General features: G+C 38.3%; 2 protein-coding genes and 1 long non-coding RNA gene across 9 annotated transcripts in view; 2 read left to right on the forward strand and 1 right to left on the reverse strand.

Annotated features, from left to right (window-relative positions):
- LOC140846406 (uncharacterized) overlaps positions 1-9,636 on the forward strand; it is a 33,070-nt gene extending 23,434 nt beyond the window's left edge. Inside the window, exon 3 of the long non-coding RNA XR_012125450.1 lies at positions 9,502-9,636. This is a non-coding gene — a long non-coding RNA (uncharacterized lncRNA). The remainder of the gene's footprint in view (positions 1-9,501) is intronic.
- On the reverse strand, positions 1-11,534 carry OLR1 (oxidized low density lipoprotein receptor 1). Of its 3 annotated transcripts, none has more exons than XM_073222551.1 (6): positions 11,392-11,534; positions 9,509-9,613; positions 7,798-8,043; positions 4,287-4,426; positions 3,874-3,989; positions 1-3,580 (listed from the first exon to the last, which is right to left on the reverse strand). In XM_073222551.1, the coding sequence occupies exons 1-6, from the start codon at positions 11,486-11,488 to the stop codon at positions 3,436-3,438; spliced, it is 849 nt and encodes a 282-aa protein (XP_073078652.1). In that variant the 5' UTR covers positions 11,489-11,534; the 3' UTR covers positions 1-3,435. The 3 variants fall into 3 exon arrangements, with proteins under 3 accessions (XP_073078652.1, XP_036856680.2, XP_036856681.2); XM_037000785.2 differs by lacking the exon at positions 11,392-11,534 and adding an exon at positions 9,919-10,108; XM_037000786.2 differs by having other exon boundaries at positions 2-3,580; positions 11,401-11,534.
- On the forward strand, positions 10,181-24,454 carry TMEM52B (transmembrane protein 52B). 5 transcript variants are annotated; one of them, XM_073222553.1, is made up of 6 exons: positions 10,181-10,292; positions 17,497-17,643; positions 19,475-19,518; positions 21,158-21,196; positions 21,720-21,886; positions 22,868-24,454. In XM_073222553.1, the coding sequence occupies exons 2-6, from the start codon at positions 17,590-17,592 to the stop codon at positions 23,110-23,112; spliced, it is 549 nt and encodes a 182-aa protein (XP_073078654.1). In that variant the 5' UTR covers positions 10,181-10,292; positions 17,497-17,589; the 3' UTR covers positions 23,113-24,454. The 5 variants fall into 5 exon arrangements, with proteins under 5 accessions (XP_073078654.1, XP_073078653.1, XP_017501993.3 ...); XM_073222552.1 differs by lacking the exon at positions 10,181-10,292 and adding an exon at positions 17,052-17,230 and having other exon boundaries at positions 17,505-17,643; XM_017646504.3 differs by lacking the exon at positions 10,181-10,292 and adding an exon at positions 17,095-17,230.
- The last annotated feature ends 182 nt before the right edge of the window (positions 24,455-24,636 follow it).

The raw sequence follows: 24,636 nt of genomic DNA on the forward strand, positions 1-24,636 counted from the left end.
GGAGTATTTCCCTGAAACCTAAACCAGACAAAACCATTTTACAAGAAGAAAATTACATACAAATATCCTTTATAAACACAGTTGCAAAAATCCTAAACTAAATTTTAGGAGATCTAACCCACTGACATATTAAAATGATAATACATCCCAAGAACCCAAGGTTGGTTTAACCTTCTATAATTATTCAATGCTATTCATCATGTTAAAAAACTAAAAAGAAGAAAGAAAAACTTTATGATCATCTCAATAAATATCGAAAAAGTATTAGACGAATTCATACTCATACATAGACAAACAAAAACCCATTCCTAACAAAACCTCTCAGCATTTTAGGAATAAAAGTGGACTTCCTCAAATTGATAAAGGACATCTATGAAAAATATACAGTTAACACCATACTTAATGGTATAACACTGAATGATTTCTTCCCAAGATCAAGCATTAAAAAAGGATTTTCACTCTTTCACTTCAATTCAACATTGTACTGGACTTTCTAATCTATGAATCTGGTAATGAAAAGAACTCAAAGGCATCCAGAAAGAAAGAAATAAAAGTGTTTTCATTTGAAGATGACATGATCTACATAGAAAACCCAATGGAATACCCGCCCCCCTCACACACATACAAAATTGCTAGAAGAAATAAGTAAGTTTATCAAGGTTTCAGGATGTATGGTTAATATAAAAAAGTTTATTATTATTCAATATACTATCAAAGGACATTGGAAATTAAAATTACAAATGATAACAATACCATCTATAGTAGCATAAAAAATATGGAGTATATGATGATAATCTAACAAAATAAGTGTTGTATTGAATAAGTTACAAAACATTGCTTAGAGGAATTAGAGAATACCTAAGCAAATGAAGAGAAATAATTTGCTCATCAGTTGAACAAATCAGTGTTTTTAATATTTCAATTATCCCCTGATTATATATAGATTCAAGCCAATTCAAAAATTAACATGGAAATACCAAGGCATAAATTAACCAAAACAACTTGGAAAAAGAACAATGTTAAAACACTACTACTACATTATTTCAAGATATTTTATAAAACTACAGTTTTTCGAAATAGCATGGTGGTGGTGTAAAAATATACAAATAGATTAATGGAACAGAATAGAGAGCTCAGAAATAGATCCATGTAGGTATGGATAACAGACTGTTGACAAAAGTGCTAAGGCAATATAGTGAAGAAAGAATAGTGTTTTTAACAAATGTTGCTAAAATAACTGAATATTCATATAAAAAACCCTTAAATTCATAACTTACAAATTAACCCAAGGTAAGTCATAGATTTCCATATAAAATCTGAAATTATGAAATATCTAGAAGAAAACATAGGGGAAAATTTTTGTGACCTTAAATTTGACAACAAGTTCTGAACAACAGCAGAAACATGAAAGTGGGCACCATTAAAATTTAAAACTTCTGTTTTTCTGGGTATACTATTTAGAGAATGAAAAGTCAATCCACAGACTGAAAAAATATTATCACGCTGATGGACAGTGACTGTGAAGGGGTATGTGTGGGGGGACTTGGTGAAGGGGGGAGCCTAGTAAACATAATGTCCTTCATGTAATTGTAGATTGATGATACCAAATATATATATATATATATATATATATATTATCAAAGCAATGTCTGATAGGGGACTTTCATCTAGGATATACAAAGAGCTGTCAAAACTTAACAATAAAAAGCAAATAAATAAAACTTCTTAAAAGACTTGTACAGTGATTTATCAAAGAAAATATGCATAGTAAATAAGCACTATAAGTAAATTAAAAAAATCTCAAGATCATTTTTCATTTAGGAAATGCAAATTAAGCTACAATGACATACCAGTACATACCTATTAAAATGGTTAAATTATAAGACTGACCATACCAAATGTTGACAAGTATAAGGTGGAATTAGGATATGTGTACATCACTGGTAGGAATGTAAAATGGCACAACTTTGGGAACAGTTGGGAAGTTTCTTAAATAGCTAAACATATACCTACTGCATGATCCAAACATTGCACTCCTAAGCAATTACCCAAGAGAAGAGAAATCTTACGTTCACAGCAGCTTTGTTTGTCATAGCTAAAAACTGAAAATAACTCAGATGTCATCAGTAGGTAAATGGATGAGAAAATTGTGCTATATCCATATAAAGAAATAATATAATAAATATAATATTCAATATTTAAAAAGAATAAAACAAGACTGATGAATTTCAAAATGATCGTGCTACGTGAAAGAAGCTAACCCCCCAAAATAAAAGGTGTACCATATGATTGCTTTCAAAGAAAATGCTACAAAATGCAAATTGAGAGGAAACTGGAGGTTGTCTGGGAAGAAGACGTTAGGGAGAGGCATGATTAAATTCTGGGGGACAGTGGATATGTTCCCTATCTCAACTATGGTGATTTCAAGTGAATGTATTTACAATGTGAAAACAATTGTGCACTTGAAATACATTTTTCTGTTATATGCCAATTAAACCTCAAAAAAGCTGTTTAAAAAAAAGGAGAAAATATCTCTTGTCTTCCTAGAGATCATACAGCTTTTTTTTTTTTGTAAAACTGATGCTAGATTATGTGCAGCAAACATGGAAAGTCTTCCTTTGAAGTACAATAACCTATGAAGGGAGGTAAAAATGAGTAGGAACACTGAAAACAGAAAAAATATTTCTATTTCCATCTGCTTCTATTCAGCAATATTTCCATACGTGGCTGTTTGTTGTGGAACTGGATGATTTTAGGGCTCTGTATGTTCCTGCATTACAGAGTGGAGAAGACCATCTACAAAGAGGCAGTACTTTAGGAAAAAAAGCATTCTACTATTTTTGCTTCAGGTCCATCTACCCCATGATTCTAACAAATACGGTTCTAAAGGATTAAAGGCACTAAGCTGTCCTCTGATAAAGAAAAGATGAAGAAATAAATAACAGATTCAGGAGCCAATAATGAATTGTGGACTAGTTCACAGAAAAGACCATCCAATTGCTAATTACCTCCTGGGACATCCTAACTGCCCCAAAATGTGAGGAGGTGGTGGGTGTGTGTAAGCTATGAAGTGGGGAAGTCTGAGAGACCCACAGCTTAAAAGACCAATGAGTGGTAGCTTTTAACATTGAGAACACAAGTTTCTTGATTCTAGAAGGGCCTTTCCCCTTTTCTATTTCTTCATGTGTTGTTTCCCATGCATATTTCCCCTTTTTGCCCTTGGCTTGCAGTTGGGCGATTTCTCCACGTTCTATCTTCTATGCGGTTTTCATTGAGGGGAAGATGGCACTGAGGTGCCAGGCAGCTGGAGCTCCAGTCCCTGCCGAGGAGTTCTACAGTCAGTGACAGCCATCCTCAGGGCTGTCATTGCATTTAAGTGACACAAATAGCTTAAATTCCAGAAGAGTATTCAAAGGACTTCTCCTTTCTTCAAATTCACTGTGCTCTCAATAGATTCGCCTTCTTCTGACATATACTGAATGCAGTTAAAATGCAATTTTCAGCAAAAACAACTCCCCTTTGTAGATATGCACAAGTGCCTGCAGGATACCTCTGGGAAACAGCTCCCTGGAGTTTAAACCTGCCGAGGGGGAAGAAAAAGAAAAGATTTATTGCCACCTTGGGTCAGGAATTTAGCCTTGTCTGAAAGCTTCAAAGCAGTACTAAGTGTGAGAAGTAAAACTCAAAGAGAAGGTCTGAACGGGTAATTGGCAGTCATCTTTGTGAGAAGGTGGGGAAGGAGGTTTTCATAATTTCCAGTACCTTCTCTCTGGCAAGAAGAGGACATTGGACAGAATATAGCAGTAACTTCACTGACAGGTTCAGGAAACAGGTTAACTAACAAGTGGTAATGAAAAAGAATGGGAAACTTACAAGTGGGGCGTCAAAGGGGAACCGTCCTCCCAGAGCCACAACTGGTTGGGTTTCCTTAGAGACAGCCCCATCCAGAATGGGAAATTGGAATGGGCACTTGCTCGCCGGATGAATTCCTGTGGGAAGTAACATTTCTGAGTTGATAGAATCAGTGTGGTCGTTTCAGATTAGATGCACAAACGAAAGGACCAAAAGAGGTCCTGACATCCTCTCAATAGGTTTATAGAAATATTTACAGAGATTCTCCATGACCTGTCCATTTAAGGTCATGCACATAATTAATGGCAAGGCTAGTGTAGAAAACAGATATTCTGAATCTCAAACAAGCGGTCCTCCACTGAGGACCTAAATAAACCTGATTTATTTTCCTATAAGCCAGCATGCCAACCCAGCGCATACCCATAGAAACTCACCAGATCATCTGTGCTATTAATTTTCAGCATCTGGGCATCCAAAGACAAGCAGTTCCCCTGACTGTTTTCCCAATTAAATGGGCCAGAGGAAAATAGGTAACAGTGTTCTTCATGCCAGAGCCAGTCTTGGGGACAAGGACCTAGGAAGTATAGGACATCTAATCAGTGAGTTATGCCTGAGTAAAAATACTCCTATAATTCTTAAATCAATTCTTCCCTCCCACATGCATACCATCTCTTCTTAATGAGAATCATACTCGGACTCTGCAAATATCCTCACAACAGATAGTCTTTATGTCTCCGTTTTTTGGAGAAAAAGATATAAAGCATTTTGATTTTAGTAAACTAAATTCAAAAGCAAGGCTGTTAGAAAGCAAGGCTTGAGGTTGGATGTAATTTTAGTATTTGATCCATTTTTTAAATTTATGTTTGGAATAATGGAAGTGAGAATTAAGGGAATGGATATTTCGCAGCCATATGTGCTTACGTATTTTAAAACTTCAGGTCTTTGAATAATGGATTTAGACTTAAATGTTGTGCCTCCTGCTTCTAGGCATGTGCTGTTCATGACAGTGGCCATAGGTGGCTTTTGAGTACTTGCCATGTGGCCACTTGCATGGAGGTGTGCTGTAAGTGTAAAATAAACACCTGATTTTGAAAACATGGTATGAAGAAAGAATATAAAATATCCCATTAATAATGTTTATACTGATTAGTGTTGAAACAATATTTCTAATAGATTAAATAAAATGTTACTAAAATTAATTTCATATGCTTCTTTTTCATTTTTAATATGGTCATTAGAAAACTTAATGTTACATATGTGGCACACACTGTATTTCTTTTGTGCAGAGATGTTCTAGGGAGAACAGCATATCGATGCAAAATGAGTGTGTCAACTTCAATAAGGTTTCAGAAATAGGAAGAAGTTTCCAGCAGCAAAATTCCCAGGGAGTCCAAAACTCCAGTCCAGAGCTTAGGCAATAGGATAAATATGCCAATGTCTATACATTTGATATATAGGGGGTATTTTAAACAGCCCCTATGTCATCCTGCTCCCCCTTCTTCTCTTCCTCCTTCTCCCTCCCCCTTCCCCACCCCCTCTCACTCTCCTCCTTTTTCTCTTTCTTTTCATCATTATCATCATTTCTGTGTATTAGTAACATTTGGAATTTCTTTAATCAGAAACAGCCCCCTTTGGTCTCTGCTGGAATCAAAAGTGAAAAAAGTAAAATCTTTGAAAAAGGCAACATACTAATTTTGATCTTCACTGTGGCATAAAACCAATACTTTTTTAAGAGTAGGCTTTATCAGAGAGGGGAAAGTAGGAGGGTGCTGGACTCTGAAAGAAGAAAATGAACGATAAAGGCCAGACCACAGGCCTGGTGGAAAGCAGTGAACGCAAGCTCCTTTTAATTTTCCCAGTCTCATCCTGTTATGTAAAAGGAAAGAATATATTGGTTTTAGAGGACAGTCAAGGCAGGTTTTCTAAGCTATGGCAAAGTAAGAAATGTGATATTCCAACCACCTGTATTTCTTTTCCTTTTCTTAAATTTCACAGACATAACACCACTATGTGCCCAAAGCTGTCGGCAGTCCTAGACATATCGTGACTCATTTAATCCTCATGACATCATGGGATTCGTTCAATTCTTTTTCTCCATTTGACAGAGAGAGAAAAGGGGAGTTTGAATCTCTGCAGTCTACCCAGTGTGTGTGTGTGTGTGTGTGTTTAATCACCGCATCGCACTACCTCTCAAACTTCTGAGTTTGAATCAATTAAAGAAATATTTCTTGGTGCTCCTCAAGATATTCTGACACCGAATCTTGGGGTAACTCTGGAACACACCCACCACTGATTCCAGTACTTAATATAAAGTCTGTTACTGTGAAGATGGTGCATCCTTCTAGTTGGATGACCTTAGGCAAACCCCATATGATAGCTTCTCAAAGTCTCTACCTCTTCGTATATTTACTATAAGACTCTAGTAAGCAAAACAAAACTTGCCTCAAGCCAGAAACTGGAATTTTTTTCCTGACAGTATTTTAGTATTAATGTTTTTGAGAATCTTCTCAAAGCTTCTTGAGGAGAAGCAGTGCTGTCCTGGTATCTCTACTGATGGCCTTTATCTGATGCTGTCAAGGGGTGGAATGCATTACCTGATATAACTGTCAGTGAAAGACATATCTCTTGTTATTTTTTGGTTAGATGTCCACACCTAGCATCTCTGGGAGATGGTTTGAAATGGTCCTGACGTGGATTTAATCCCACTCAACTGATAAAACTATTTACAGCCCTACCTGTGAAATAGACCATTGGCTGGTATGTAGCTGTGTCTGTTTATAGAAACAGGCCTATCCTTGATTCATTCATTAGCCTCTTTACTCTAGGCCTTCTTTGAATTGGTGTATTCTTTTATTTCCTTGAAAGTTCCCTTTTTAAAGAGATTAAATGTATGTTTGACCCTTGCTAAAGATTGGTTTGTCTACAATTTCTGCTCATTTTAGAAATTTAAATAACCCTGCACTGAAGGGACTTATAAACTGTAAACCTTTATTCAAGACTCATTATTACCATTTAATAACCTAGATTTCAATTTTTCCATTGATAAAATCAAGGTTTGTGGGTATCTTCGGACTGATATTATATGATCTTTATTCAAAGAAATTATAGGATTAACACTAGTAAGCTGTACAAGCAAGAACCTGGAAAAATCTGTTTATCAGTGGCAGTTAGTTACTAATGCTGAGAACAGGACGTTCATTGCTCCACCTCCAAGGACACAATGTGTCTTTGAAAGGGACTCCAGCTCACACCCCCTAATTCTCCCTGAGAAGAAAGCCATACACGATATTTAATTACATACTCTAGAAAGACTAAATAATACAGAATAACATCAGAGTTTACATAACCATCTCCTTCTTACAGATGCTACTATTTTGTACCTGCCTCCTAGACTTCTGAGTCCATTAAATAGGTGAATTCTACTCAATTCTTCTCCTATAAACTGACTGCCTGGGCCCCTCATATGTTTGTCTTATGTAAAATATCAATTTAACACTTCCAAGCCAGCCTACCTCCACTAAGTATACTTTAAGAAACAGTGCTGTAGAATAAAACTAATGTCTATATAGGTGTCCCAGGGACAAAGGAGTCCCTTATGAAAAGAAATCAATGGATAAGATACATTGTAACGGAAAGAGATAAGAACCCTTACCAAAGTATAATTGGGGAAGGATGCTTCCAGAAAAATCTCAAAACTTGGATTTTAAAAAGAAATTGGTTCTTATAAAGAAGAAAGACTTGAATCCACCAAAAGTGTACTTAATCAAATCAGATAGCTCAAGATTTGTTACAGGGCAGGGTAAGGATGACAAAAACAGAACTTCTGGTGTGGAACCTTGTGTATGAATAATGAGACATATGCACCAGCTGGGACAATTGCGTGCCTGGAGGCATTTCTAAAACAGAGTTAAGATGAACCAGAGAGGCTCTTCCACCTCCCCATACCTGAAAAGTTGGCTGCTTTCCTCAGTGCTTCTTGGAGATCCAGGTTCTGACGCTGAAGCTCCATTTGCTCTTTAGATTTCTCAGCCAGCTTCCGGGTGAGGGTCTCTATCACTCCCTGGAGTCCCCTCTGTGACTCCTGGACAGCTTCTTCGGCCTGCCGCTGGGCTAAGATTTGTCCTTCCAGAATATTTTCTTGGTGAGTGCAGTTTGCTTGCTGTTGTTTTAGGTGATCAGATACCTGGAACACTACATCAGAGTTGAATTAAGACTCCATTACCAATCCCAGTAAAAATCCCCCCTCTGGATTTTACGGAAATCAAAGAGCTGAATCAAATCATCTATGTGGACAACAGATAAACTGCTGGGAAAAAATGACATTAATTGACTCACGAGTAATGGATTTGAAAGTTACTTGATATCCCCACACTGGTTTTTTTTTTTTAATGGCAGGTATTGTCACAGACACCTTTGATCAAAAAAATATATTACCAGGATTTTACTCATTATTGAGAGTTATACGCATGTTAAAAAAAATCACAAGACAAGTGGTATATCAGTGGCATAAATAAAATATAGATGATCTAAAATATACCAGCCAAACTCAGTACGAGCTGTCTGACTATAGTAGGAATTGTCATTAATGATTTGCCCTATTTGAACTTCATTCTTCTGCCATCTCTCTGCCCCTCCAGACTTCCTGATTTTATTTAAGAACTGTGACACTCACCCCTTCCACAGAATTATTTTTGGTTTCTATGTCACAACAGTCTAAAGACATTTTTTTTTTTGGCCACAGCATATTTTAGAAAGAGTGGATATGAAATCAAGATTGTGAAATCAAGCAGGCAACACATATGAAAGGTCAAATGTCTCAGTTCTAGAAGCTTGATGGTTCAGTAAAAAGCAGACCCCTTGGCCTGAAGACCAGACCTGACCCTGTTGTAAAGCAACCAGAGCCTTAGAGGGAGGCTCAGCGGGTCACCAGCACGGAGTCAAGAGCACCGTTCCCAGTCATTAGGAAAGGCCCTAGGTGTTAATAGACTGACAAAAAGTAAATGGTGTGTGACTTTAAACAACACTTGGGAAACACATAGCACTTCAGAAGCCTTGATAACCTGGATTGTAGATAGCCGAAATAACTCAGTTCCGCAAGTGAAATACACAGCCGATTAGATGGGTGATCGGCACCATTTTCTTTCCTCCTTGACCCCTCTCATCCTTCTTTCCACTTCTTTTCCCCTCAACACCCTCCCTTTCCTAAATGACCCTATTATAAATTTGAAGTATGTTCTATTTTCAATGTCTTATTCATCAGGACTGTGATTCTGGTTTTTAACTCTAAATTGGTATTCAATTGTCTATTAAAACAACACGAAGTAAAGAACATTTCTTTAGATTTTGGGTCTTTCAGGTGATCTTGTGGATTAATAACGTCAAATTATTTTGTTCCTCGTCATTCTAGGATTAAAATAGGCTCTGTCTGTGATGTTATGAAAGCAAAATAAAACAAAAATCTACCATGTATAATCATCATTCCAGGCCTCCATCAATTTGAGGGATGAGCACAACATATTCATTGATTCTAAAAAGTTTGCTTAAAATGTATCTAAATCCAGGAGGCGGGCAGTCCCTTCTTATGAAACCAATGTATAAACCATGTCTGTATATTCTCACTTCTTTCCCTCCACCTCATTTCCATTGCAGCACTTACACTGCCTTGTCAGCATTGCGATGGTCACCAGTGATCCCAAGCACAGGATCCCGAGGGTCACAGCAGCAGGGCACCACCACGGAGAAGAGAGAAAACAACGAAGACCTAGAGTGACAGATGAAAAATATGGACAGCTGAAAAGAGTTTAAGTCATTTACCCATGGCTACAAAGTAACACAACTTAAGAGCCAGGATACAATACCAGAAAACTGCCTTTGAGTATCTGATTCCTAAAGCTTGTATTTTGTCTCCTCTTCCCTCAGTGACTGTTCAAGAAACTCTCAGTCCAGCTTGGTTGGATCAACTTCACCCAGGACAGAGAGCCTGATGTTTTTAATAGAGACTTATGTGTATGCATGCACACACACACATACACAACCTCCACATGGTGCATTTTATAAGTAACTTACCAAAACGGATGTTAGACACCAAGCAAATAAGCTTTAGTCGGTTTATCAACTGAGATCCCCTCAAAAAAACTGGAACACGATTTTGTGGTATTGTTTTCATTCCACTAAAATTACATCTGGGAAATGGATTATTGACCAAGGAAAAATAGGAATGAAACCTCAGTATCCACTTCCCTCGTGCTAATGTCATGTCCTAACTCACACCAGCTGTGAATTCAAGTATGTCACCACTCTTCAGTAATGAAACTCCTGAATGTTTAGAAGAAAATCACAGGATCGGCACCTGTGCAGAAAGAGCACATGCTCCCATTTTCTACAGGCCACCTTTGTCCGTCTCCTTGGAAGGCAGAGACTGTTAATCCAACCCCCATCATGTGAGTGACTTTCTAATCAGAAAGTAGTTGGAAACTTTTCAGTAAGTGACTGATGTAATCAGGCTTTGAGAGAATTAAGTTCATAATTGTAGTACAAGTCAGGTGCTCAGTATTTCCTACATGAATAATGAATGAAGGAAGAAATAAAAGATACTGTTAAATTTTAGGTCTATCTATAAATACCTGGACTGCTTTCAAAGCAACTTAAATTCATCAGCTCAAAAGTTAAATCATTCCATATTCACAGTTATTTTTCCAATTGAGAGAAATTTCTGTCTTGTTTTGGAAACATGACCTGAAATTTCTTTACCTAAATTTCTGACAACACTTGAATGACTCTCCCCTCTTTATAGTTTGTTCCTTTCTCTTAGAATGGATTTAAACTAAAAGGCAGATTTATGCAGATTATCTGTGGAGTTGGGATTATGAATTTATATTTAAGCAGTTTAATTTACAGTATATATTAAACAATTATAGTTTCTCAAAGCAATGCTATATAATAAAATGTTATTTATGATAAACCATACAGAATATTATTTAATCTGATTTGGATAATTCATAAAATATATCCGGTGTTTGCAAAGCCTTGAGGACACTATTATAAAAAGTATCACTGTATACATTGGGTTAATTCAACATTTCCTGAACCTTCTGATAGGCTGGATTCTAGATCAATAGGATTTTGTGATAAAATTCTAGCTCTACCACTTACTAGCTACATAAAAATGGGTAATTGAGTTAATCCTCCTGATCCCCGATTAGTCTTCTGTAAGAGATAATACCAGTCCTAATCTCAAGGTGTGAAGATCCAGAGAAAGAATGCATGTAATGTGAATAGCATAGAACATAGCCTATAGTAAATGGTCAATAAAAGTTAGTTACCATCATCATCTACTGCATCATCATTCATACCAAATTAGGGCATCATCATCATCATTAACATCATCACCATTATATCCAACTTATTTTTCTTTGAAGTAAATGTTATTAATTCTATAATATTTTCCCATACTCAGGTGTGTTGCCTTCCTACTCCTGTATTCAGTTAGTATACATTTCCAAGCTGTACCTGGGATTCTGTCCCTGCACCTTCACCTACCCCTAGTACCTTTGGCTTTCTCTCCATTTCTCTTCTGATCAGGTTGGTCCTTCAGATTCTTGCCCTTCAGTTCATCAAAGGTCATTTCTAAACTCATTCCAAGTACGACAGAGTGAGCCAGCCAAGGACTTCCACAAAATGAAAATTTGTAAGCTCCCACTGGTGTGTTGTGTTTAAATAGCCATGGTATCTAATAGAAGAATGACTCAGTCACTGGTGGGAGGAAGGAGAGGCTTTGCTTCACATTGGGAAGTTGGCTGACGCAAAGTCTTGGGTTACATCTAGGGCAGGTGAGGAAAGTGGGGGTTCTTACAGTGTTTCAGGGTGTTTCACTAAGTAATTTATGAAAGGAAAAACTGTCTTTTCCATGAACAATGAAGGAGAGGCATGTGCACCCACTTTTCAGATAAGAAAATTGAAACTCAAAAAGATGTCATACTAAATTTGTTGGAAAGTGTGAATTTAGCCCAGATTATTTTATTTCAATGCCCATATTTATTTCCTTGTAGCAGACTATCTCTACATTGCCTCTTTCATAAGTCTCACATTTTCCTTTTAATTTTGGCTATTTTAATCAGCAATAGACTTAGAATCAAATGTGACACATCTCCAGGCATGATGCCCTGGAGTTTAATAAATTATGTTTTATAAATACAAATTTTAGAATTTAATTAGAGCTACTATTTCATACAATGGCTTTATAACATAGCAGCAGAGAGAATTTTGGAACCAGATGAAGCTAATTTCAGATCTTTCCTATGTTATTCCCTTGGCCTAAAAATTTGGAGAATTACTTAAGACTCTGAATTTATCTCTCTGTTTTCACATTAGGACATTATATACACTTGATAATGTTGACAGTGTAGCTAAGGGACTCAAAAATGAGATATTGGGGGGAAATTACACAATAAATGATACTTATTAATATTAGTAGTAATAATATTCAGCACAGTTCAATTGTCCCTTAAAGAGTACATTTTATACATAACTGACTTGAGTCACAAGGGCCCCCACAGGATGCCTAGATGTATTTCTTGATAGAATTCTCATCTATTTTCCTTTCATAATCTCCTAACCAGAGAGAAAATTCTTATGCTTTTAAAAAAGTTTTACATGTCTTTTTAAAAAACCCTTATCTATTAGAAATATCTTTTGAAGTATTTATGGGCAAAATCATATGGTATCTGTGATTTGCTTTAAACTGCACCAGGAAAAAAAAAATCAAAGGAAGACATATGTAAAAGAATATTGGAGGAAAATCTGTAAATCAATAAAATATCTAGAAAATGATTACGAAAAATAACCAAAATTGACAGCCTCATTAGGATTCCATTTTCGTTCTCCTCCCTAGGTTTTGTGAATTCCCTTTTCCTGGACAAGGGATATGAGATCTAACTGAAAATAGTTGAACTGCTGTTTAAATTTTACTCTGTGACACGGTTCACAAAAAAAGCTCAGCCTGTAACAAATGTATTCTAGTCAAATCAGTTTGTAGCAAATCAGTGTTACTTACCCATATCACTCAAGCCTCCTGCCTCTGCTTTTGACTGTAAGTTCTGGGAAGCACGATTGGCTCCATTTCTGCTCTCTTGATGGGGACTTTCACATAAATAGGACCTCAGGAAATTGTTTTTAATAATGAATTAATGCATACTGATGTGATATCACAATGAAAAGGACACCTTACTATTTCCTACAATGACTCGTTATTTGATATGGCATCAATATTCTTGAGGATTAAAGATGAAACATTTAAGTGCACTTGTTAATGAAATGGACAGAGTTCTTGCGAGCACATCATATCCTAATAAAATTTCATGGATGGTCCTGGGAAAAAGTGTCTCAGGAGAATATATGTGACAATATAGTTGAAACACCCAAAGGTGTACCTAGGACCAGAAAGAACTAGATTCTTTAGAGTAAGCCTAAGATTGAGCTAGATCTCAAAGTTCTCTGCTCACCTCCACAGTTCACCCATGAGACCCAGCGGAGCATAACCTTCCATCATCTGCTGGGCCAATACTTACAGGAAGCTCCCTAAGCAGTCCTGGTGATGAACTCTATAAATTCTGTACTCCCTTCAAATATAATTCATTTTTTCTTTAAGAGATCCTCTGTACTTAACTCCACAGATAGGAAGGACTGCCACCATCAAGTTTCTTCCTCTTCTCACTGTACATACTCTGACAGTATATTGTACTGATTTTCAATTCCATTAATGCTATTCCATCTCCTCAACAAAATTATAAGCCCTTTAAAAGTAAGGCTAGATTGAACAAGTAGTGATTCTATAGCATCTTACTATGCTAATGGACAGTGACTGTAATGGGGTATGTGGGGGGGACTTGATAATGAGGAAGTCTAGTAACCATAATGTTGTTCAAGTAATTGTACATTAATGATATAAATAAAAAAAAGTAAGGCTGAATTCCCTTCTATTAAGAAAAGCTCATTCTCTCCTACCACCTTGGTATGCCATGTAAATCATGTAATATCCTACAAACATAGGTAGTTGACACTTGAGATTCTTAACTATGAAGATATTACCAGCATACACGGGGTTTTAAAAATACAAAGAAATTTCAGGAAAATCTATCTCAATTCTTTTATTTTGAGAAAGTAAAACTAGGGCCCAAAAAGTTTAAGTGGTTTACTGAATATCACTTTGCTCTGATGCCGAACAAGAGCTCGGCTCAGTGCTCTTTCAATTAAAGACGACATTTCCTATGAGATATTATGAATGCAGTATGAATCTCTCTTGAAAGGATTCAATGAGAGACACTTCAGGTCACATACTCAGAGAATATACACTTTACGGAAGACTTTAAAGTACCATCGGAGTGGAGGACACCTGCCCCAGGGTCACCCTCAAATCTCTTCTGGTCTTCCCTCAAACCAGAAGCTCACATTGAGGAGTCGCATGTGGAGAGTTCGAAAGTTAGATCAGTCTCAGCACTGCCAGTTTTTGCCTTTCACTATGTCAGTCTGACAGAAACAAGTGGGTTCCTCTTTTATATATATTGTTGTAAAACTTACATAACATAACATTTTATCATTTTAACCATTTTTAGGTGTACAATTCCGTGGCAAATTAAATACTTCATCCACTCATACAACCATCACCCCTCTCCATGGTAGATAAATTGAACAGCCTTATGTTAAACTTAATCTTCCTGTTTTGTTAATCTTCTTCAGTCTAATCCTATCACCGATTTTCAGTGATTCTGTGATTGCCCCTCGAAACTTAGGGGGAAATCTTGGTTCATGAGATAAAGACACTCCTTAGTGGGGTGGTTGCAAGATGGAATCATTATTTTTTCTGCCATATTATTTATTTTTAAACCATGGGTATGGCCCACCCACTGTTCAATTCTTTATAATGCAGGCTTGATGCCTCACAGTAGTAGTTGTTCTGGCCTGAAGCACAGAGAGGAAGGGAGTCTGTGGTGAGTCACATAACTTGGGCAAGGTCAAAAGGAGAATAATCACAGGAACCAGAAATAAGTAATTCTTCAGCCTCACTTGTTACAGCTATTGTATAACAATTCCCTGAAGCATAGGTGAAAAGGCCTGTGAGCACGTACCCTCCATTGGTTCCACTCCAAGTCCTTAACAACCTGGGTATAAGCTAATGATTCACAAGCTTAATGAAACTACTACAAGACTGTGTAAGATTGTAGTGAGGTCACTGCCCTTTACCTCAGTTACCTGCCCTTCCAGTGTGTACCTTCTTCCATTTCTCTACCTGAATCTTCTTTCCTCTTTTGTCAGTCCCTACATGGAGGCTTTGATGTCAGTTAAAATTTTCACAAGGCATAATTACTTTCATGAAGATAAATAAGAAGTTCTATTTCTCCAGGGGAAAATCCAGTGAGAGAAAAATACGGCAGTACTAATTCTGAGAAAGAAAAGTAACAAGAGGTCATTAACAGAATCCTATTTTGTTCAAACCTGTTAGGAAGCTGGAGGGCAAAAAGATGATGGCAATCACATGGCAGGAAAGTGCAATGGGGGGAAAAATGTTAATTGATAAACCTGTTCGTGCGGGTAAAGGCTAGCATGGTTGGGAGAAGGGACTACCAGAAACAGCAAGGGGAAATATTTTAGAATACTAGGAAATCTAAAACATGGTAACAACACACGGGAGAGTCATGGAGGACATCCACTATCCAGCATATTGAAGGTGAAGGTCATTGAAAGAACTGAGTGGAAATCAAGATATTTTAATTAACATTTATAAAATACTTATATTTTATATAAGTCCTTATATCAGGACAATTATACGCATTTCATACATATTAACTTATGTAATCTCTGCAAATCTCTGAAAAAACATTATTAAAATTCTCATTATTATTAACCCCATTTTATATAGGATGAAACAAAGTCAACAGAGAGATGTCATAACTTGCCCAGGATCACACAGCCAATAAGTGACCAAGCAAGTATTTAATTCCAGATCACCAAGCTGAACTCTTAGCCATGATGCAGTAGAGCTTCTCTGACAAAAGAAAGAGAAGAAAAGGTTCACGGTGCTACCCGTGTACATGGCACTCCGAATAGAAATATTCTAACCAGAATGGCTTTGTGTCTCTGATTGTATTTTCTCCGTGGAACAACATCTAGGGCAGGTCAGCTGGACATTCTGCTCCTGATCTGTGAATGGGAAAATTAAGTCCAAGAAACTACAGAATAATTAACATTCTGCTTTCCTTGTCTTATTGAACACCTTCCACCTTGCCAAGCTTTCTACTGAGATTTGGAAAACTACATTCTGTCCCCAACTTACTTACATTTGAAAACTGAATGATTTCAAATCACCACTATCATACCAGGTTTTTCCACCACTATTTGATTTCCTTAGCTAAGAAAATAAACCTTAAGATTATATTCTCTATTCTCATATGACATTGTCATGCCATATGAGGGCTGTTAGAATCCATCCCACCAGGCAGTACTCCTCAACAATCACTCAGCAAAATTAGACTTTCAGTTAGAAAGATCTAAAAGGTGGTTTGCTCAATTCTTATGCAATAGATGTCTCCCCATAAATTATGTCTAATTTTCTTATGAAATACTTCGTACTTTTGAAACATTTTTGAAATCTCACATATTACATAAAAGATTGGTGATTATGTATAAATCATTTGTACAGCATTTGTTTTTTCCTATGAATATGTTTCTTTACAAATATTCTATGTCCTTTCCATGTGTACTTATTTTTACTCTGACCTTAAATTTTATTTGTGTGTGTGTGTGAGAGAGAGACAGAAATACAGACAGACGTATAAGAAGATGAGAGAAAGGTGGGGAGAGAGGGAGGGAGAGAAAGCGGAGGAGGACGAGGAGGGAGGCCTGCACATCTTGCAACCCAGTTTAAAACAGCAGGGAGGTCTGCCTGACTTAGCTGTTTCAGTGGGAACTAAGTCAGGGTGGCTGAGGTTTTCATGGACAGCACCCAAAAGTTCTAATCTCCAGACCTGCTCTCCCCAAAGATGGGATGGCTTTCCAGTGCATTCGGCGACCTCTCAGTCCTATTCCAATGGTTGGGAATAAGTGACCCAGAACCAGCAGAGTTGATTATCAACACAGCGAGGGGGGAGGGGGGGCCTCAAAGAGCAAGAGAGGAGGGCTGATCACGTGGGGAGGGGGGAAGGGAGATTGGCAGGGTGACTCCCCACCTTCAGCGGTCACCCTGGAGCACCGTGGTGAACACCGAAAATATTGCTCCTTTTCTGATGGAGAAGAGAACGTGTTTGGCCCCTGGCGATCTGCCTTTGATCCTCCGCAAAGTGAAGTTTCTACCACTGCCTAGGAAAAGACCCTATTCAGAGGAGTGGTGTGTCCTCCCTGAGAGACTTCCTTTTGGGGGCCGTGGGAGAAACAGTAAAGCCAGAAAGAAAGGATTCTTAGTGGAAGGGAAGGAAAGGAGGCAAAGGGAAGCAAATGTGGGGGCCCTAAAAACAAAAACGGGAGTAGAGAAAGAAGCCAGGATGACAGGGAAAAGAAGGACCACGGAAAATGAAAGCCCAAGGGAGTGGGAGGAGAAAGAGAGAGAGAGAGAAGGAGAAACTGGTTTATTGCAGAGAACTTTCTCTCCTTAAGTCCTCTAGGTCAGGCAGTCAGCCATGGCACAGAGCACGGGAAGGAGGCGACGGACACCCAGCGCCTGACCTGGGGAAGCCGTTGCTCAGCCTGATGGCACGGCGAGCCCGCGTCCTGACGGCCTCTGCCCTGGGGTACTTCAGCCAGGTGAGTTGTGAAAACACAGAGAAAAAGGCTTTGTTTGTTTTTTCTCAGACAAGCCAACCTTTAGAAGAACCTGGGGGCAAATCAATGAGGGGAAAAGATGTACATAGAAGCCAAGGGGAAGTAGGCAGGAGAGCAACTAGAATGTTCCCTCAGTATTCTAGGGTTACACACTGCAAGTGTGACTAATGACATCAGTGAAACGGAGACAGAAATGAGGGTAACCACAGATATAAGTAGGCTGGCTGTGCTACTCATGTATAGCTCTGTTGTAGCATCTTACCGTGCATCCCTCAAAATTCCAGGTTAATTATCAAAAGTAACTACGTAATTCCCCTAGAGTTTCCCACATCAACCCCTAACACTGTTTTAGCAGGTTAAGTGCCTCCAGATCAGAAAAGAGATAAAACTCTTTTAAAATTCTCTGGGCTTTTTATTTTCCCTATTAAAAATCAGAAGCCACTGAAGGATCATTGGACTGAAGGATTCTGGACAGCTGCCCAGGGGAAGTTTACGTAGTGGTGAACTTTCGTAAGAGGGAGAGCAATGGGGAATCTGGCTGTCTCCTACAGCTCCTAGAAGGGAGTAGCCTGTATGTTTTGCTTCCTAGATACCAGCTAAATCAGCGTCTGAAAATCCACTTCTTTTTCTTGTATTTTCCTTTGGCTTTGTTTCTTCCTTGGCCTTCCCTTCTCTGGTTTTTCTCTTTGTGCAACAGACCTGAAAAGGGGCATTTTTTCAGCTGAACACTTTAAGCTTTTCTTATTTTTAGTCAAGAAAGTGAGACAAAGTATCAGCACTGGGTTGAGAAACACATTTTGTCATCCTTAGTGGCCATTTTTAAACAATTAAAACAAAACCAGGAGTTTCTCAAACGTTATCTGCACAGGATAAATCCTTTTCACCTACAAATAATCCTTTTCACCTGATACTTTATGTGTGTCTCTCCCACCGCCCCATAAATTCTTAATAAGTACAAATCCCTGTCTCTTTCAGAGGATTTTTATGGCATTTGTTGTTGATTTCTTAAAAGTTTACCTAGAAAGATTTTTGAGGGAGAAAGTCAACAAATTATAAGGTAGAAGGAATGGAGGCTTTCTTTGTTAGGAGTAGAAGGGTCTTGATTAGCAATGTCAAGAGTTATTAGAGCAGATTTGTCCCTGGTTCTATTAATTCATACAGCACATACGTATGATGGAGCTTGATTTGAATTATTGCTACTTCAGTAGATGTGTAGTTTGGTCATATTACTTAAACCCCAATGCCTCAGCCCCTTACCCTTCAAAATAAGGTTAAATATACCTACCTAGGTGGTTATTGTGATGAAATAGTATAAAATATTAAAAATTCTGAGCATATAGTAATTATTCAATCAAAAAGTTTCTTCCCCTAGTTCTCTCTGTTCATCTCTTGTATGGTGAGCTATTGATGTACTGAGGGAACAAACAGAGCACTGGGGAAGCATTAACTTCGCAACCAGGTAAGAATTAGGACTAACAATATCCTGGGGGACAGATCGGGAAATTTCTAGGACGGACAAATCGATATAAATGCTGCCTCTCTCTCATTCACAAAGGTGGCAATGCTCCACTCCCCCCCACCCCCCCGCAGAAAACTAAAAAAGTTGGTTAGCTATTTGTTCTTGCAGGTTCTCCCACTTCAAGTATAATCACCAACAGGTGTGGGAGTGACGAAAACAAACAGCCCCAAACATAGGTGACCCTATGACCTCGTCTTCATATTTTCCCCGCTCAGTGTCTGAGGACAGCCGATAGGCTGCCGAGCAAAGAAGATGAGACAATTTCCCTGTCTGAGACTATTTCCCTTCCTACAGCTTCCTTGGGCGAGATGTGAGGAGAATTGTGTCAGTCCTGAACAGTGAGTATCTGAAAGTCCAAACTGGAAGGGAGGAGAGACAGACAAAAACATCAAGACCCAAAACAGGGTCAAGAGGTCATTAGATAACTGGGACTTCCCTTTATTTCTACTTAAATGGGCATTAACCCACTAATCTCACAGACAGATTACCCCAAAATAAAGACATGGATTCGTGTCACTCTTCTTACTTAAAATAACATTGCTGACAACTTTCTTTCCAAACCCATCTTTGCATCAAATAGCAGAATTAATCTGAACTTATACAGTCATAGAGATTTTAAAAAGCACTTCCCTACCCATGTTTCTCAGTGACTCATCGAGACAAACCGGATTCAATCTCTAGACACAGGCAGATACTTGGGTATTTCCAAGGTAGCATCACCTCTTCAGATCTGAAAGGCATTTTCTTACCTTTTAGGGCATATTGTTATTTATTGCAGACTTCTTTTAGCTGTCATTTTCAGGTAGTTATCCCTTAATTTAAGCCTGTTACAATTAGATCTCATATATACCCAAAGGACATAAAGATGAAAGGGAAGAGATTTATTCCACCAGGTACATTTTAAATAGGTAAACTATTTTTAAAAGTAGGGACAGTCTGAATAAACGACTTGAGGCGGCTGAAGGCAAACACATATTTAGCCAGGGGAAGGGTTTCCCAATAGCCAAGTCTGTTAAACCCAGCAGGAATAGCAGTGGCTGCTTACTTGTCACACTGTCTGAGGTTTAATAGAATCAGACCATAACGTTGTAGAGCTAGAAGGGGCTTTGAACAAACGGGGAACGTGAACAAATCCAGAGGAGATATCCTTTGGTGAGAAAGCAAGCTGTGAGTTCTAAAACTGCAACCAAAGAGAGGGTGTAGAAGTGGGTATCAATAGTTTTCAATAGGTTGATATATCAGAAAGTTTGATACTAAATTTGCTCATCTTCAAAGATAAATGTTTTCCTTTCCCTCCCCTTCCCACTCCTGAGCTTATCTCACACCCTTCCCCCATGCAATCCGTATCTTTTTCATCCCTATAGAGACAATTTATAATGGCCATAGTTAATTTAAAATATTGAATTAGCTTTCATCCTGATGAAGTTGGTGTCTGCATTTCCCCCCACCTTTTCATTTGGTCTCAATGGCGTGCATGTCAGTTTTGATCCTGGGCGGGGAAGTTTGGGGCCCTTTTTATGGTGGAAGATTTTATGATTTTAAAGGTGGCTCTGTTTGCCACAACTTGCAAAACATAAATTACAGAATTCATTGGATGGCTTTCATGCATATAATTGAAATTTTCTTTATGTTTAAATTTTATCAATCTATATTATATACAAACCTTAGGTCGGGTATCCATTTTCAAACTTTGTTCACTTGCATTCCAAGTTCCTCCTTGGTAATGGCGTTGTCATCATCACTGTTTACAGTGGTCGCTGTTACATTTTCTATAAGCACTCTTGTCATGACCATTAACTTAGTCTATCTTATAATAATTTACCCAATACCCTCTATAGTATAAAATGCTTTTTAAGGCATTCCATTTCACAATAGATTCAGCTAGTTTTATTATATTGTAACATATTTCTGATTCTGGAATTATAATAGTCATTGACCATATTTTTATTGCAAAAAGCCTTTATTCTTTCTCCATAGTTGCCTGACCACAGATTGGGTACATCTCTGGTATATATGGTAAGTTTCAGCTATAATCCCCAAAAAGAATTTTCAAAGGGACTTTATTTTTCTCAGGGGTACATTTTATTTTATTTTTTTAGTTTTTAAATGTGTAAGTATATTGACAGCAGGAAAAAAACATATGAGACAGCTAACCTACTTCCCTAGGATCCCACAGAGTAGCTTCATCATCTCATCCATACCCTATGTGACAATATGCCGGGATTTCCTACTTTAATACCATCTCCTCAGCCAGTATCCAGAGATTACTGTGTACCTTCTCAGGGTCCGCTCCAGAAATACTTTAAGACAACAAGATTACTTTCTAAAGTAAAAGGCAGCCCACCAAACCATATTAATTGCTCTAATGAACTGATTTAGTCTTGCTGATAAGTGTCTATGTGATGTGAAAGCATTGAAATTAAAATCTTATAATCATTCTGTAAAGTATCCAAACACAATCAAAATGCAGACATTGAAGACCGATTGTGCCAGAGCAAACAAGATCACAGAGCTGGCCCTGCGCGCCGGTTCCTTGCAGGCTGCTGGGGGTGATCGGCGTCCTGCTTCTCCTGTGCGGCCTGACTTCCGTGTGCTTCCGCTGCTGTCTGAATCACCAGCAAAGTGGAGAGGAGGAGGACCGGCCACCCTATGAAGTGACAGTCATTGCTTTTGATCATGACAGCACCCTCCAGAGCACGATTACTTGTGAGTGCACTGACATGACCACATGGGAGGGGGGCCCAGGCTTAAATGAACAGTTAGGAGGGTACACTGGTGTAGAAACAACGAATAATGTTAAAGATCCTAGAATACAGCGTAGTTTTAATTTCCAGAAGCCTGCTGGTGCAGTAAGCTACCTATGTATTCTCAAATATTGGTCTGGCTAATGAAGTATGAAGAAGGAAGTCACATTTTGGAGACAATATTGGAAATGTTTTATAGGAAGAATTATGCGATTTATAAACAGTTATTTTGATAAGACTATTTAAAGCTCTGAGTATATATATATGTATATATATATTTTTCAAAAATGTCTCAGATTTTATGAAAAACTACATGTTCTACTACTACATTGTTTGGTATCTTTAGAGAAATTTGTCATGTGTATCTTTAATTCTTTATTCTCTGGGTCCTGATACATTAAATATTAGCTCAATAGCCGCTTGATGATCATAAAACACTTTCTTTTATTTCCTCTCTTCTCTTCTTTGTATTATGTTCTTTCCTAGAATTGAAGAGTAAATACCAGGCAAAACAGCAGGTGGCAAAACATTGGGATTTTCACTCTGAAAGAGCATATAGCATGTTATTGTTCACTTTTCCTGCTCTTTTTCCAATGTCATTTTAGAGAAAAGATAAATGAGGCAGAAATAAATATTTCTCAAGAGGTTGCAATATCAGTGGGTTGCTACAAAGGGTTCCAAGTTTGTAAAGAGGAAAAGACAGGGTCGTGAGATATGGGAACACAATTGGGATTATTTGAAGATAGCAGAGAAGACAGGATCTTCTAGCAGAGAGTGGGGCTGATTTCCAAACAAGGTTCATAGGATTTTCATGACATTTGTGGCCAAGTGACGATGAATTTGGACACTTGTTTAAAATGATGGGAAATGAAGAGTGTTGTTAAGTCCCTGATCTCTGAGGATGTCATGTTTACTGTGGCCCTGTCCCTTCTCTCTGAACCAGCCCTGCAGTCAGTGTTTGGCTCTGCAGCTCGAAGAATCCTGGCTGTGACTCACTCCCACGGCTCTCTGGGCCAACTGCCCTCTTCTCTGGACACCCTCCCAGGATATGAAGAAGCTCTTCACATGAGTAGCTTCACAGTTGCAAGGTGTGGGCAGAAAGCATCTGATCTACCCCCGGTGCCAGAGGAAAAGCAAGTGCCTCCAACGCAGCAGGAGTCTTCTCCAGTAGAACACTCTGCAAATTGATGGGGAGCCTGGTTTCATAAATGGCAGACAGGGTGGGGATGGTCTCCAGGGTCGGTAGAGACAGACAAAGGGAACATTGTTTTTCTAACTTTCAGAAGATTTAGGATGACATCTAAACATCATTCAGTGGAAATGATGGATTCCAACTCTTTACCTCCAGACACATCTAATTTCTGATATGGAATGCTCTAATCAGGAACTCTCATTCTTATCCGATGGCCAAATTTTGCAACTAACGTCTAGCAATGTTAGTTACCACTGAAGCAGGAAAGCATTGAAGGTATCTTGAATTCCTCCAGACACTGAGTTCCCTTGCCCATACGATACTGCAGGTTGCTCCTCTCTGCCAGCTAATAGATTGTAACACACTTGACAAAGACAAGAGTGTAGGCACAGCCACAGAATTAATGCACTTAATTTGTGCCTCCCTTCTCTTGAGAGAATGCTGACTTTTATACTGAATGATAATGATAATTTTGGACATCAAGAATACCTTGGCAGGCATCCAGAATCTTGGGTGGGATTGCAGGTACGGGCTAAGAGAACACACTACATACAGTATTGAAGTGTCAAACATCAAGGTCTTTCTTTCACCCTAGTCCTACCCACTAGCTGTTGGAGAAACTGCATCCAGTGCAGTAACAGTTCTACTAATTATTCAGTTCCTCTGACCAGCAAACACACATACACAAACGTGTGCACGTGCACACATGCACATACACATGCACACTTTTCAAACTCTAAAATAGCATTGTTTTGTTTCTTTCCTCCTTCCTGCTTTGAGCACTTGAAGCCAATTGTCTGTAGTGACACATGCTAGTCTCTAGTGATGGCCTTCACTGCCATCTAGTGGAACCATGGTGAAAAATGAATTTGCCTATTTGAGCCTATCTACACACCTCTTCAGTTCTGGGATCACTGACTGAACTTAACCTGGATGGGATCCTTTCTATGTCACTATCCTGCTGTGTAACGCCAAGCCACCCACATAACATGCTACCTTCAAAATGTATTGAGGAAGCGGAGCGTATTTGGGGGAAACTACTTACCAGGGATCTTGGATAAGTCCCTCAAATCTGTAAGGCATGATTTTCTCATCTGTAAGATAGGAGATAAAACACATATAAGCTCGATATAAATGACAAGATTTATAAAGTACTATGCACACGTATTTGCTGTTCTTACTGTTGACATGTAATTTTCACCTGCCTTCTTCGGTTCTCCTGAGAATTATGTTCTGATTTTTCCTCTTGCCAGCCAGCCTGTGATGTTATTGCTAAGTCACATCTGTAGTAGCTTTATTTCATCAATAAATATTTGTCAATTAAGATAAACAACTAAAGATATGTGATTCCTCTTCAATTGGTCTGTGTAGAGGTAAGGAACATTATTAGGCAATTAGCTTCAGGAATCAGGGAAACAATATAGACCCAGGGGTGGCTGGCTAGTGTAGGACCTCATTAAATACATTCTTGGAGTGCCCACTCAATCCACAGAAAATGATCTGAGTATAACCCGCTAGTA

The sequence above is a fragment of the Manis javanica genome, chromosome 15 (assembly GCF_040802235.1).
Source record: "Manis javanica isolate MJ-LG chromosome 15, MJ_LKY, whole genome shotgun sequence".
In the NCBI taxonomy this organism is placed as follows: domain Eukaryota; kingdom Metazoa; phylum Chordata; class Mammalia; order Pholidota; family Manidae; genus Manis; species Manis javanica.